The following is a 16529-nucleotide window of genomic DNA, read 5'->3' on the forward strand; positions in this document are numbered from 1 at the left end:
ACTTCTATTTGGCTTCAGAATAAACGACTGCTTATCCTTTTGCGGTGACAGTTGTGTTTTTGTTTTGGCACAAAGCTAAAATTAAAAAAAAATTATACACAAAAAAGAAAGAAACCACAAAATTTGGAAAATAAAGATGAAAAGGAAAATGATTTCTACCCCAACTGTCCCACCACAACCTCTGCTGACATTCTGGCATCTTTCCTTCTAGCTTTTCCAAAAGCTTTTTTTGGTACTTCTGACAAAATAGGATGAAAGAGGGCAGCCTGAAGTCCTCCAGTAATAACCCCTTCCCCTCTCAGCCAAGCATTCCTCTCTAATCGTACATTTCCGCCCCTGGGAGGACTGCCACTCTCCACTAACAGGCCCAGGGCCACTCACTGCCCCATCACACGGCCCCTGCTGATTTTAAACAGTGAGCAGTACTATATCAGTGCATATTTTTCTTACTTTTAAACAATAAAAACTTAAAATTAATATTTAGCCCTACATCCTTTTCAAGAAATAAATATACACATATGCAATTCATATGCCTTCACTAAGAATATGAAAAATCTGAATGCAATTAAAGTACTTAAGGCCTTTATCTTTTTTAGAATAATTAAGGTGGATTAATTGGGTCATCATTTAGCTATAACTGGGACATGGGGATGGGAGACGGCAAAAACAAAACAAAACCATCAACCACTACAAAGAAACATGCTCCGTCTGGTGCTTTCTACCGGCTAAGTTGTTCCAGAAACGTTTTGTTTTACACTCTGTCTCTGGTTTGCCTGTTTGTTCCCCTACTTTGTTGTACTTTAAAACCCTGCCCATTGCCATAAAATGGACCTGGACAAGGAGGGAAGAGGTGAAGGTAAAACCTGACATTGACACGAGAATAACGAGCACCAGCCTAGCCCTCTCTGAAGGGATACAGATGTCATCTTCAAACCTCAGTCCAAGACTCTGATTATAAAGTTAATGAAAACCAACAGGGAATTGCTAAGAGCCACACTTGCTGGTTTTAGGAAGGAATTGGTATAGCCTGGGAATATTCAAGCAGAATTATCCAATAACCTGAAACACCCAGGCCCTGCTGCTGCTGGAGGAGACCACATGCAAGCCAAAGAGGTGAGTGAGCAGGCATGCTCTAGCTCCACTAGGAAAATGCAGTTGCTAAGGCCAGCTAGCATTTAAGGAAGCACACACACACCATAATCTAAAAATAAATACCCCTAGAATTACAGGCTTTTGGAAATTGAAAGGGATTTTGCCACAGAAGCCTCCCAAAAGCTAAAATTCAATTTTGTCATTGCAAAACCATTCCTGTTTTCTTTGCTGAAGAAAATAGGTTCTCTAATAAATACACCTCAAAGAACTGTTAAAACAGAATATATATATATGTAAATAAATATATTCATATCTATCCTACTCTACTGAGGGGAAGAAAACCAAAATCTGAGCTAATACTGAAATTATAAACAAAAAGACCAATTTTAAAAATAGTATCTTATTTTTAGTATGTGAAATCTTTTTCAATAAAGTTTGATTTTAAGACAACTTGGGAAGTGATAATCACTACAACTGTAACTTTAACTTATAAAAAACCATATAAGCAGCCCTGTAATCTTAGCACCCAGGATGCTCAGGGATAAGGGTCACTGTGAATTAGAGGCAAGTCTGGGCTACAATGTGAGACAGTTTCAAAAAATCTCTTCTATGAAATGACCCTGATATAGCTGTCTCTTGTGAGGCTATGCCAGTGCCTGGCAAACACAGAAGTGGATGCTCACAGTCAGCTATTGGATGGAACACAGGGCTCCCAATGGAGGAGCTAGAGAAAGTACCCAAGGAGCTAAAGGGAACTGCAACCCTATAGGAGGAACAACAATATGAACTAACCAGTACCCTGGAGCTCGTGTCTCTAGCTGCATATGTAGCAGAAGATGGCCTAGTTGGCCATTATTGAGAAGAGAGGCCCCTTGGTCTTGCAAACTTTATATGCCTCAGTACACGGGAGTGCCAGGGCCAAGAAGTGGGAGTGGGTGGGTAGGGGAGTCGGGGGGGGGGACTGGGGGACTTTTGGGATAGCATTTGAAATGTAAGTGAAGAAAATACCTAATTAAAAAAAAAGAAAAATGAATAAAAACATGAATATTGATACTGAAAAAAAATCTCTTCTAGTTTCTCAAAAACAAAGACATAAAGATATGCAAGTATATGCATTTATATATACATATATATCTATATCTATCTATCTATACACACACATATATACATATACACATACACACTTTATCAGCCATGGGAAAGCAAAACATAAATGCTTAAGCATATATGCAGCACATATTCAATACTATCGTCACACTGCTGCATCTGTCTGTACACACGTGTAAACAGGTACACATTCTGTTCCTTCCTACATTACAGATTGTCCCTACTGCTTGTTAACACTGCAATGATCTCATTTGGTTTTGACATCAATATAACTTCTATGTTAATTTTTCCTCCCCATTTTTAGAGACAAGGTAATGACACTCTTAATCAGCCACCTATTTCCTACTGGTTGACCTCTAAAATTTCCAAATATTTTCCTAGTTTTTTCTTCCTCAAACCCTAATTATTTTGTGAGGAAAATGTACATTTACCCCCTGGACCCAAAGTAAGTCTTTCTTCTCTAATCTGGCTACTTCAAAGTGGCAGAATGGAACCTTTCACCCTTGACTCTTCTCTGGTTAGTTCATTCATGTGAGTTCTTTTGGTACCAGAGACTGACTGTAAGTTTCTGGTATGTTGTTCAGTTAAAGAACTATTCACTGATTAAAAAGTAATATAGCCTGTTATACATTTTATATATCTGACGTGTATGGGTGTTTGGTTAGCATTATGTCTGTGGACCTTGCTCATGCAGTGACCATGGAAGTAAGAAGGGAGTGCCAGATCCCCTGGGACTGGAGTTAAGTGGGTGGTTGTGAGCAGCGACATGGGTGCTAGTAATGGAACTCTGGGCTTCTGAAGAGCAGCCAGTGCTCTTAGCCACTGAACCATCTCTCCAGTCTTTTTGTTAATTATGTGTTTTTTCAAAGCTTTTTTTATTTCTTATTTATGTGTGTGCATGTCTTTGTATGCTATATACAGGTGGGTACCTGCAGAGGCCAAAAGTGGGTGTCAGATCTCCTGGAGCCAGAGTAACAGATTTTGAGCCACATGATGTGGGTACTGAGAACAGAATTCAGACCCTCTGTAAGAGTAGCAAATGACCTTAACCACCGAGCCATCATCCCTCCAGCCCCATATAGTGCCCCTTTAACAAAAAAGGAAATACAGGCTATTTTCTGTCTCTTCATCCCAGTGCATTATGGTGATACACTCTTAATTCAGAAAACAGCTCGACTAACAGAAAATATGCAAACTGGAGTCAATCAAGTACACAAAAGGTAAGAAGCCACTAGTGATAGCTCACCGGGTCAAGAGACTTTGAACTCAGAACCCTGATGAGAGTACAGAAAGCACAGAAACAAAGATGAAGCATTAAGAAATGCAGAGTGAGCAGCAGCGAGGCAGACAAGGACTTTCCAATGCAGTCTGGCTTCTTAGCAATTTCCCACTTTCCTTAGCCCTCTGGAGGGTAAAGAGTGTGCTGAAGTGTCCCACCCTTGAAGCATGCAACTTATACTTCGAGGCCATATAACTGACCCCTGATCTCAGGCAGCCATCTTGTTTCTGGTCCTTGGCACCCAAAGCACTTTAACCCAGATATTCATTATTATGAAAAAAGCTGAGGGTGACTCTTATGAAGATTCTTCTAGACACCAGTTGTCAGTATTCTTGAATAATCCATTCTCCAGGGCTCCCATTATAAACATGAGATCTAATGATATGAAATTTAGTTCCCAATGAAGTATTTCTTGGTTAGAATGTCTCTCTCAATATTATATATATATATATGCATGTATATGTATGTATATGCATATGCATATATATATATACACACATATATATATGAATTCTGTTGACACATCATCACATATACCTTATGCTAATCTCCAACTCACTATATAGAAAAGATGACTTTTAAACTCCTGATCTTATTGCCTTTATCTTCCAAGTGCTAGTATTCAGGTTATACCATCACATCTGGCTTTTTAAAAAAAAAAAATATTTATATATTAACATGCACATATGGGTGCACATGTTGATAGAGGTAAGAGATTGATGCCTGGGGTTTTCCTCAGTCTTTCTCCTCTTCCTCCTCCTCTTCTCTGCCTTCTCCTTCTTCTTTCTTTTTTCTTTTTTTTTGAGGTGGTTTCTCACTGAGTCTGGCCTTTATCAGTGAGTCCCAGGGATCCTCTTTCTTCATACATATACCCAGGACCCAGCGCTGGAATCACAGACACACGCTGCTACACGACTTTCTATGTGAGTGTTAGCCATCTGAACTCAGGCGCTTCTTGTGCAGGACAGGCACTTTACTGAACTCCCTCTGGTTGTCTGTTATGTGCCACCCCCACCTCCTTGCTTTTGAGACAGGTTCCTCCCACAAAAACCAGGATGGCCTGGAATGCGCTATTTGCCCAGGAGAGCAAACTTGCAATCTCCAATCCCTGCCTACTAAGTGTTGGAATTACAGGCATGTACTCTTGTCTGACTCTTGGCAATGTTCATGCTATCTCCACTGAAATCAGTTTTTCCTCAAATATGTTCTCTAGACTTGGAACAGAAATAGATATGTACTAATTAAACTAATTATTATCAAGGGAGACATTTGCCAATTCTTGGTGGTATGTGTTTTGTTTTAAGACAGAGCTTCATTAGGTGGCCCAGGCTGGTCTCAAACTTGAAATCATCTTGCCTCTTCACCTCCTTAGTGCTGGTATTACCAGCATGTGCCACTATGCTTGGATCCCAGGCAATATTAAGCCCCACAAAAGTAGACAACATGTGTATTTTTTTTTTTTTTTTTTTTTTTTTTTGCACACCACATTATAACTTGGGCTGTAGTTTCTGGCACTATTAGCAGCTTAACGAATACTAGGGGCTGTTAGTCACTCCTAATATCTGTCTTAAACATATATGAAGATGTAGCTTTTTTTTCTGCTGACTCTGCTCCACTCCCCTTTCCAGTGCTGGGAAATGAACTCTGGCCTTGTGCATTCTAGATGCTGTACCACTGAGCCACACCCTCACCTTTCATATGGCTTCCATCTTCACTCCGAGTGTCACTTCTCTAAAAGGCTGTTCCTGTCAGCAATACATAAGACACACTCTGTCCCTCACACAGTTCTGTTACCATGTTGTTAAGTGTCTTCACACCAGATGATACCCAGAAATCATTCTATCCATTTATTACCTAGAACTTATGACATCCATAACCAGGCAGTTTCCTAAGTAAACAAGCCTCAGGCCAATATGTCTTGCCTTTTTAACAGTCAGTTTATAATAACAAAGCCTTTCTCCTTGACATCTTCTCACTTTCTTCTAGGAGTGTCAAACAATGAAAAGTAGGATTAATGAAAGACTGCTTAAGTCTATGGATGCTAGAGAGGAACTCCTGTATTGTATGCCAGGATAAGCTGTCCAATCTGGCTGTCACCAGCGCTGACTCTTTCTATATCAGGGGCCAAGATAGTCAGCAGGAGGAAAATCTGCTTTTTATTACTTTCCTCCAGATAGGCGTTTCCTTTTTCTAACTTAAAATTCATTACATTCTTTTTCTGGAGTCTAGGCTATTACATAATCCCTCAAATGTCAACTCCTTGAAACTTGGCCCTTAATGTTACAAGTCTTTCTTTCTTTTGTATTATTACAAAACATCTTAAATAAAAACAGAGCCACTAACATGCCTGCCCTAAGACACAGACCCTGGACCTGCAACACAAGCTCTTATCCCATCCTCCAATGAGATAATCACTGAGCAAGCTGCAACACTCTTCTACCTCCACCCCAAGAACAGCAGCACCAGGGCAGAGACTGCAGGAGGGGTCAGTGACCTGGAAAGCTTTGTACCAGAGGACACTGTCTTGGATGGGGTAATGAGAGGAGAAATGAGAGCGCCTGAACAGGACTACAAACCAGGCCTTCACTGAAACACAATTTAATAATTGTGCTTTCAGTTTCTGCTTCAGACCCTCTACAGACCCACAGTGGAAGCTTTTGTCCAGTACATTATCCAATGCCCTTTACATGGGAAGCCGGCACTATATGCTTCCCAGAACTTAGCACAAGGAGTGAGGCTCAATTTACAATCAAACTAGGAATTTCTCCTTTTATCGAACAGTGCAAACCATATGAAGCCAGAGATGTCTAAGAGATGGAAGGGCTACTGGAAATAACCAGCCCAGTGTGTTCCAAAGTGCTATAGAGAACGTTAAATAGTAAGCCTTTTGTTCTTTCCACAGCTGTTTTACTAAGATATAAATCACATCTTGTGAAGTTCACCCTTTTAAGGTATATTAATTCAGTTATTTTCAGCATATTTGGCTACATAACATTTCTATAAACCAAAAAGAAACTCTCACCCGGGAGTAATTTTCTAGTTTTTCAGCAAATGAATGTCTTTGTGAAACGACTCCATGGACCTTTTATTGTGAATTAATTAGATGGGCTACAACTGTAGTGTGCTTTATTCACCCACATACATACAAACATACACACACATACATACATACATCTATCTTTTTCAAGACAGGGTATCTATCTATCTATCTATCTTTTTCAAGACAGGGTTTCTTTGTGTAGCCCTGGATGTCCTCCTGTCTGTAGCCTATGCTGACCTTGAATTCACAGAAATTCTCCTGCTTCTGCCTCCTAAGTGCTGGGATTAAAGGCGTGCACCACCACTGCCTGGCCAACATTGTTTTATTTTTTTATTGTCTTTCCTTTTCTGCTTCTCATTTTTTGTGGTTTTTTTTTTTTTTTATTATTGAGACAGGGTATCACTCTGTGACCCAGGCTGGCCTGTGTCTTGTGGCAATATCTCTGCCTTAGCCTTCCAAGAATTACAGGTGTCACTACACCTGGCTTGTCCAAATACATTTAAGAGCTAGCATTTTGATGTCTGCTATTCTACATGCTATACATGGACACCTCAGTTAATCCTCTTAGTAAAATCTTGAACAGAGGTACCCAACCTTCCTAAAGCTCTGACCATTTAACAAAGTTCCTCATGTGGTGGTGACACCCCCCCAACCATAAATATTTTCTTTGCTACTTCATGACTTTAATTTTGCTACTGTTATGAATCATAATCATCTCTGGGTCTTTGATGGTCTTAGGTGACACCTGTGAAAGGATCGTTGGACCTCCCAAAAGGGGTGGCGTCCCACATGTTGAGAACCATAGATCTAGATGGTACCATATATATAAGAATGTGAATATTAAAGTAAAAAAAAGATTAAGGCTAAGTAACTTACCGAAGTTTTCCTAAAAGCCCTACTCTACAACAGTGGGATAAGAAGGGGGTAACTAGTATTCTTTAGACATCTTTGGACTAACTAGAACACAGAGAGATAAGCTGGATTAGTCAAGAATTCACGGTATTCTTTCGTTCCTTTTCTATTGGTTTCCTTATTAGTTTATAGTTAAATTTAGAATTCAATTAATTAACTAATCCCAGGTTCCTGTCACAATCTTCTTCAAATGCCTTCCTTAAAAAAAAAAAAAAAAAGCATCAACCAAAACTCCTTAATTTTAACTTTTCAGGCTTTCTTGAAAACTTCCTTGAGACGGGGTATGTTTTCCCCCCCACGAGTGCCTCTCCCTGTAAGCAACACACTCCTCCGTTACTTTTGTTATAAAAATTCCAGTCATCTTTCGATGGCTAGTATAGGTAGACACTCAGTTTTTCTCATCTTCTAGGTGAATGTCAACCCTTCTCTGTGCACATGAAGCCCCGCCCGCATCTCTCCTCTGAACCTGTCTGCCTGAATTCAAACTGCTTAGCGCTCCTGTCTTCCGCCACCTATCAGCCTGAGGTGTCCCGGGAAGCACGAGTTCGTGTCACATCCGAACGCTGAGCAAGCGCAGGAAGGGCAATCCTAAGCGGTCAAGCTTTCCATCCATCTCTGGTGCAACAGCTTTAAGAGAGCCAGTACTAGAACACACCTCTCTCCCGAAGCCAGGCCGCCACGGGGTGATTTATCGATGTGTAGTCGCCCCTCACCCCACCTTACCCCATCCCCCAGCCCGGTCTCAGACCCACTGTGCACCCGCCAGGCAGCCTTGTGGACCCTATCAAAGTTCAGCGCCACTCAGGCCAAGTCAGTCAAATTAACAAGTGACAACAACTGACTGGGCAGCAGCAGGGGAGCTGCACCTACGTATCCCTTCCGCCCAGCGGGGCTAACCGGAGCCCAGGCACCTCCCTGTTTTCTGACAGGGACCCTGGCCAGGGTCCGGCAGGGCAAGGGGCCCCTGTCTGGGAGGTGACAGAGCAAGGCCTCGAACCCCAGTCACCACCCCAGGGTTCGCAAGATCTTCAGGGAGAAGAAGGCGAGGGCGGGGAGCGGTCTCCGGGTCCGGCTCCAGCCCGGCGTTCCTGACCGCCGCCCGCGGGTCTGGGGGCACGCGCACCCCGCCCCCGGCTCCGCGCCATCTTGGAGCGCTGAGGCACTCGCTCGGGACCGCCCCGACCGTGGCTCCCGCGGCTACTCACCCGCGCTTCCCGGGGCCAGGCCCCCCGTCACCTCCGCGACCCCCGCCGCGGCCAGCAGAAGTAGCAGCGCGCTGCGCGGGGAGGCCCGGACGCTCGCCATGTCCCGGCCGGGTGGGTCCGAAGCCGCGGGATGCTCGGACCCAGCCTGGCCGCAGCAGCTCCTGGCACCAGGCCCCGCCCCCGGCGCCTTGGATCTCTGGTGATTGGCTGCGGCTCGCTGAAGCCCCGCCTCGGCCGCTCAGAGTTTTTAAAACCTCCCGGGGGGCGGCAGCGCGCCCTGGACCCTGGCTCTTTGTTATGGGCCAGCTGTGTGTCGCCTTCGGACTCAGGCTCCCGGGCTGCGGTCTTCAAACGGGAAGTCAGAGGCTGGAGACCCCTTTGGAATGCCTCTGTCCCGTGACGGGGCACATGGGGGGATGGGGAGCCCGCAGCTCAGGGGCAACTGGCCTGCCGAGATCATTCTGCAGGTCCGTCTGATATGCAAAGGCCAAGCCAAAGCTGAACTGTAGGGCGTGCACCCCTAGTTGAGTCCTCCAGAACACTCTTAATATCCTGTCCAAAGGCTGCCTCGACCTAAAGAAGAGGTGTTACCTGGCCTCCCCTCAAAGCCAAAGGGCTCTGCTGAGGGCACGGACTCACAGGCTGGCTTCCCTGTTTATACCTATTCCACTCAGAGAAAGGGTCAGGGCAGCTTGTATGAGTAGACTTGGAGAGCCTTGAAATTCAGAATTGGTTCGAGAGGATTTGGAGATGGATCTTTGAGCAGCTACTTCGGAGAATGTTCCAGAGGACCTAGGAATCAAAGCGAATTCATTGTGGAGAAACGCCCCCCCCCCCCCTTTTTTCCTGGCTACCTGGCCCTTGAACAGATAGCTCATCCAGTTTAGAGACTTGCTGTTCAGAAGTGAAGCCGATTGCTTATTTCCAGATTCCTCTATTCGGGTCACTAAAAGCAGCTTTCTCCTGCGACAGATGGTAGCTATGACTGTAATGAAAAGAACAAAGTCTTGACGCCCTCCTCGAGTCCAGATTGTACACTACTCCCAACTAGCCCTGTGTCTGTGGGTGAGGACATTTTTACTTCTGAGCCCCTCCCCCAACCCTCATGCTGGCCTTCTTGATAAGATTAATGAACGTATTGTGTTTATTTACTTATTTTGAAGACAGGATCTCATACAGCTCAGGCTGACCTTGATCTTACAATGAAGCCAAGGCTGGCCCTGATTTCCTGATCAAGCGCTGAAGTTACAGGAACCCAGTCTCATATTGTATTTAGAATGTCTCAGACAGTGCTTGACCCAGTGAATAATTGAGATATCTGAACTCGGGCCATGGGTCTAACTGGCTGAACGTATTTCCACTCTGCCCCAACTACTTTGTGCTTCTTCAAAACAACAGACTTTCTTTTTTAAAAACGCTGAGGACAAGCCGGGCATGGTGGTGCGTGCCTTTAATCCAAGCACTTGGGAGGCAGAGGCAGGTGGATTTCTGAGTTCAAGGCCAGCCTGGTCTACAAAGTGAGTTCCAGGACAGTCAAGGCTATACAGAGAAACCCTGTCAACAAAACAAAACAAAACACCATTGAGGACTGTATTACATCGTTTCTGCCCCACCCTCTTCCCTTATCAACTAAGGTTTTACTTTCTGGAACAGTTTTAGGCTCATAGCCCAGCTGAATGGAAGGTACTAAAACATGAAGTGCCCCTCATAAGCACAGCTTCTCCTACAACCAAATGTCCACCACCTGGCACCTTTGTGACAATGGGCGTGCCCGCGCTGACACGTCGGTAGGAGTCACTATTGGGAATGTGCTGTGACAAATGTATAGCGTTTATCTACCACTCTTCCTTTTAACTTTATTTAAAGTGTCAGGAAAAGTGTATGGTTCACCTTGGAGCTCACACTATATTTCTGCCCTACAATGCTGGTATGATTACGTGTCACTTAAAACGATTGATGCTTAGAGATCAATATGGTGCTTTTAGATAGACTTAATCCCAACTATTGGTTGTTCTGAAGCTTTTATTTTTTCAAATCCTATTCTTAATGATGACTCTTAAATGCTTTAGTCTTCCTTGTAACCCATCACCCACTAGAGGTAGTGGAAAAGAAAGGATACAGAGGAAGTGGACCTGTCCTTCTTTGGAGCAACTCCCGTCTGTGTTGTCTGGGAATTGGCAGTTGAGTTCACAGGTTAGCAGGCAGCAACAGCTTGATCCACTCACAAACACTTCACAGATACACCAGCAGTCCAGTTTGGTAGAGCTGGGTCAGCAACTGCAGTGACAAGACCTAGCAGGGACAGTTGGGCCTCAGCCTCTGCTCGAGTCAGCAGGAGGGACCAACAGGAACACCAGGAGAAGTTCTCAGCTGTGCCTCTCTCAGGGAGCCCCACAAGCATTGCACAGCTAGCTGTACCAGCAAGCCAAGCTCTGTCTCTGTCACTCTGTGGAGTCTTATTTATACCCTCCAAACATCCTGTGTCCTCCATGTGGCCTTGCCTCAGCATGGGCCTTGGAAGCAGCAAGAAGCTGCAGCACAGCACCAGAAATTTTTTGGTGCATTTCTATGCCATCCCAGCAAACGCAGCTCAGCTATGCAATGTAAGGTGGACCAATGCATGCGTGCTGTTAGCAATGAATCCTTCACCACGTGTCCTTTCATGTGCTCGCCTTAGCAGAGCATCGTCTCTCCTGTGTCTGCTTCTCCAGTCTGCCTTAGACTTTCACACCTGTAGCCACTTCAGCTAAACCTCTGAACCAGGGGCCTCACCCGGTTCCCTCAGTGATAAGCAAGTGCTGTGCCTCTGAGCTATGCCCCCAGGCCCCTCCACAAATCTTTCGGTTGATGGTTTTGTGGTGTACTTTCCTATGACTCAAGCCCTCCTTTTTATTTCCTTTTGAGATAGAGTCTCCCTATGTAGCTCAGGCTGGCATCAAACTTGAAATCCTGTCTTAGCTTCCAAAGTGCTGCCCCACTGCCTTAAACTTTTTAAGTATCGATGTTCCCTTTGTGTCTTTGCATGTCTCTATACCCCTCCTCATAATATGTATGCTTTCTCTATTAATATTCTTTATATATATATTTACATATATAATATATCCCTATTTTTTATTCTTTATATTTTATATGTTTATATGTTATATATAAATAACATTTGTTATTTTTTATAATGGCTATTTAATGTCCTTGTTTGATAACTCTGTCATCTCTACATCTATTTGTATTGATTTTTCCAGTTATGAGTAATATTTCCCCTTTTCTTCATATGGCAGATAACTTTTGATTGTATGACATACACATGAATTTTGTGTTTGGAGTGCTAATTGTGTGTGTGTGTGTGTGTAATAAGCACTATTGCTCTGGTTTTCCTGGCATATGGTTGTTACTTGAGGATTTCCTGAGATCACACATCTGTTTCAGCAATGTCACCACATTTTTCTTTTATATGATTAAATGTATGTATGACAAGTGCTTTAAAGTCCTAGTCTACTAATTCCAACATCTGGGTAATCTTGGCATGGATTTCTACTGACTGCTTTTAATCTTGATAATTGATTGTATTTTCTAATCTCTTCATGACTAATTCATTTTTTACTTTACATGAGACCTAGGACAGGCTCCATAAAAGCCTAGTTCCCACTCCTAGGACGTGGCTTGTCACTGCAACAGGAAAACTGGAAACTGTAGAAATAGAACCAAATGGGAGCCCAAAACCTATAAATAAAGTATAATTCTGCACATTGGCAATGATAGTATAACTTGAAGCCAGATCAATACAAATTATTAGGTCCCAAGAACAGGGGACGGAGAGAAGATGAGTAGGAAGGAAGTGGGTACAGTGTGTGATTGATGTGCACAGTCTGATGTGTGCATAGCTGGGTTCTGAGAGGGAGAAGAGAATCAGAGGGCAGAAAATGATATAGAGACCAGTACCTGACAATTCCCAAATGGGTGGAAAGGACCCAGAAAGCCGAGTCTACCCTAAGAAGGGAACGTTCAAAGAAATTTCACCCTAGACATCATCATCAGACTGATGGATAAGGATAAAATGACTTATACAAAGACAATAATCACACAGAGGGTAGCTGACACTTCTCCAAAAACAGCAGAGGCCACTCAGCCACCCCAGTTGCCATCATTCTGCCTTGCCTTGCCTGTTGAAGTAGCTTCCTAACTGACCTCTTTCACCCATTAGTCCCTACAGTCTTTTCAATAAAGTCATTATAGCGACCCTTTTAAGCAGCTCAGTTTATTATGCTGTAGAACTTTCTAAAGGCTCCCATCCCACTCCGGAAACAAGGATCACATTATTATAGTATCTCTCTGGTTTTGCCTCCATAGCCTCTCCGACCACCTCATTTCTCACTGCCCTTGGATGCAGCCACACACTCCAGCCACATCCTACTCTTTGCCTTTGCTTAATTCCTCCATGCAGCTCCGGGCTGGGTTCTTCACTCAATTCTCTCTCCCCTTTTCGGTGAAAGGAAATGGATTTATTTACAGTTTTGGTCAGAACTAGAGGACGGGAAAGGTCTTGGCTCTTCTCCACCATTTGAAGAACACCTCATGCCCTCTCTAACCTTTGTGTACACACACGTACACACACACACACACACACACACACACACACACACACACACTTCTTTCTTTTAAAAAGAAGAGCTGGAATGAAAGCCAGGGAACGTGCATACATAGATTTAGATTTAGCTGCGAGGCAATTATAAAAGCCATTTCAAGTGAGAAATCTTCCCTTGGAGTAGCTGTCTCTCCAGCTCTCCTCCCTTCCAGCTTAGGACTTCTTAGATTAACGTTAATTCTTCAGGGTGCAGGTTCTACTGTTACAGACTGGGGGGATTTGTGTGCATACCAATGGACCCGGCACAGAAGAATTCTGTGATCAGTCAGAAACCGCCCTTCACATCCTCATCAGAGTCCGATGATGCGACTCCTCTAGTGTGGGAGGAGAAGTTCAGAGGAGAAAAAGGGGTTGCTTGTGTGGGAAGCACTTGTGGGTCGCAGGCCTTATTTCCCATGTGGAATCCAAGGAAGAAACAGAGCTTATGACACTTCTCTCCACACAAGCATGTGAGGGCATTGAATAGATGCAGCCTCTAGTGTATGTCTTGTCTTACTCCCCAGAGAAAAGGGGTGTTTTCTATGCCCTTCACAAAAGGCAACCTAAAAGTCTAGCAGGCTGAGGTCCTGGAAAGACCTCCAGTTCAGAAGGAGGGGCAGCCTAAAGCTGTTGTGCTCCTGGCCTGTACAACTGGAAGCCAGATGGGAATATAGGTGTCAACAGGGGCTAAAAACAACAGCTGAGGACCAGGTGTCCTCCCTTCTCTCAGGCCCAACTTCTGGCTTCGGATCTATAAATTTCTTTCAAAACTGGGCAAGACTCTTGCAAATGGCCTTGACTAAATTAAGATTTCCCTGAACTAAGGTCGAGTTTTAATCAATCAGTGGGAACGGGATGTGCAGGGGCCGTTGTTTATCCATTAAAGATCAGAGCGTACTGACTAGAACTTGTTGCTAGGAAGCAGCTTCCCAGCCAGAGATGATATTTTCCAGTTGTGCATCATGCTTACTGTTAGTTTAATAACTGGGAATGTGGCCTTGGAGAACCTTAGAAGACCTGCCTGTTGCTTTGAAGCAGAACCAGCGTGACGGGGCCTGTTGGCACTTCTAGTGAACTCTCGGACAAGAAAAGTCTTTCCCCCAAGGCATCCAACACCAACATGTTACAAAATTCATCGTTGTACTCTCCAACCTGAGATGCCCTCAACCTGAGTTGTCTGGACGCTGTTCTGCCTACCTCCAAGGAGCTCCATAAAGTCACGAGCCTGTGTGCCTTGGATTGACCCTGTTCTCTGTTCCTTTTGCTTATTCATTTTTATAACATTTAAACTTAAATTATTTCAGGGACTGGGGAAAGGGCTCAGTGGTCATGAGCATATACTGCTCTTGGAGAGGACCCAAGTTTAAACCTGGCACTCATACACAGGCTTCTCACAATTACCTGTAACTTCAGCTCCAGTCAGTTCCAACATCTGGGTAATCCTGGCAGTGATTTTCAGTGACTGCTTTTAATCTTGATAATTGATTGTATTTCCTAATCTCTTCATGATGAATACAATGCCCTCTTCTGGCACCTTCTGGGACCTGCCGCTCACAGCTCTCGTCTCCACATTTCTCCACATGTACATACACGTAATTAAAAGTGTTTTGTTGTTGTTACTGTTTGCTTTGTTTTTGTTTTTATTTTGAGACGGAGTCTCACTACATGGTCCTGGCTGTCCTGGAATTCATTATGTAGACCAAACTGACCTCAAACTCACAGAAATCCGCCTGCTTCTGCCTCCTGAGTGTTGGGATTAAAGGTGTGCACCACCACACCCTGTAGCTGGTCTTTGAGGTCTCTTCTTTTTCCACCCTGTTCCACACCTTTTCTTCCAGCCTTTCGATTGCCTAAGACTAGATAACAGAGAGAAAAAGGATAGAGAGAAAAGGAAAGAGATCCCTGAATAAAGTTTGGAGTTGGAAAGGGGCAACATTATTGTTAGACTATTCTTGCTGATTAGGGGCATAGAGTTTCTTGGGGCAAGCTTGATCTCCATGTCAGGATATCTAATTTTTTCTTGTTTCCTCTTGGTGCATGACAAACCATGACCAACAACAATCAACAACAACAAACAACCCACCACACCTCTCCAGGTTCTAGACTTTATATACCCTCTCAAAATTCCCCAGATTTCCAAATGTCACACAATCGCAGAAACTATCTGCAGCTGGTAAAATCATGCCTTTGCTAGAGCATGAGGCAAATCATAGTCACCTGCTGCGGACAGTCTGAAGCAGCCTCACACCCCTACACCTGGGATTAAAATTAAAACATAGTCTTACAATATTTCTGTGTTTTAAAAGAAACCAAAGTCCTTTAATTTTTACTACAACACCTAGCCTTTTAAAATATTTACCATAAAAACATAAAATCTTTAAAAGTAAAAAAAAAAAAACCATATTTATTTTGAGACTGAGGATGTAGCTCAGTAGTAGAGAATTCTCCTAGCATGCAACCCTACATTCTATCTCTAGTAAATGAAAAAATAAAAATTATTTTATTTATGAGCAATAGAATACAGATAGAGGTGAGGGTTTGAGATAGGATTTCACTGGGAAAGCCCAAGCTGGGCTGGAATTCAATCCTTCAGCCTTCGCTTCCTGAGTACTGAGAGTCCAGGCATGTGCCACCCTGTGAGGCTGGAGTTATGCTATCATTTCAGACCTGGGGATTGGGTGATAGATTGGCAGTTAGAGCACTGGCCACTGTTTCAGGAGACCAGGGTTTGATTCACAGCAACCACATGGTGAATCATAACTGTCTGTAACTCCAGTTCCAGGGGATCTGACACCTTTTTCTGGCCTCCTCGGGCACCAGGCATACACGTGGTGCACAGATAGACATGCAGGCAAAATACCCATACATGTAAAATAAAAACAAAATTTAGAAGTTCAAAAGTACAACAGTCTCTTAGTTCCAAGAGAACAAAGGAGAATTCCAAGGCGGTAAGTTTTGGGTGAATGGGAAAACTTGACATTTGGAATTACAGATGACAAAAACAGCCACATGGGTTGAGCTTTCAGTGTGTTCCTGTAGTTTGACTTTGTTTTGGTTGATTCACACATACACACACACACAGGAAGAGTGTGCAAAGGGCCATGCTTTGTTTTCAATAGCTTATTATTTTGCAACCTCACACAACTATTTAATTAAGACGGCGTGACAAGAACAGAACAGATCAAAACAAAACAAAAATGCACCGAGACAGTTTTGTCCCAAGACTGATTCATTCCCATAATGCCAATATATGGAAAGTTGAGGCAGGAGGGATAC

The 16529-nt window shown here is 43.6% G+C and overlaps 1 protein-coding gene across 1 annotated transcript in view; it reads right to left on the reverse strand.

Moving 5' to 3' along the window:
• The window catches only part of Reck (reversion inducing cysteine rich protein with kazal motifs), a 68995-nt gene extending 60204 nt beyond the window's left edge, over positions 1 to 8791 (reverse strand). Inside the window, exon 1 of the mRNA XM_021159440.2 lies at positions 8636 to 8791. Within this exon, the coding sequence (XP_021015099.1) occupies positions 8636 to 8735 (100 nt within the window). The 5' untranslated portion in view covers positions 8736 to 8791. The remainder of the gene's footprint in view (positions 1 to 8635) is intronic.
• Positions 8792 to 16529: the final 7738 nt, after the last annotated feature.

Source organism: Mus caroli, unplaced genomic scaffold (genome assembly GCF_978045245.1).
Source record: "Mus caroli unplaced genomic scaffold, Mus_caroli_1 scaffold_6, whole genome shotgun sequence".
Classification (NCBI taxonomy): domain Eukaryota; kingdom Metazoa; phylum Chordata; class Mammalia; order Rodentia; family Muridae; genus Mus; species Mus caroli.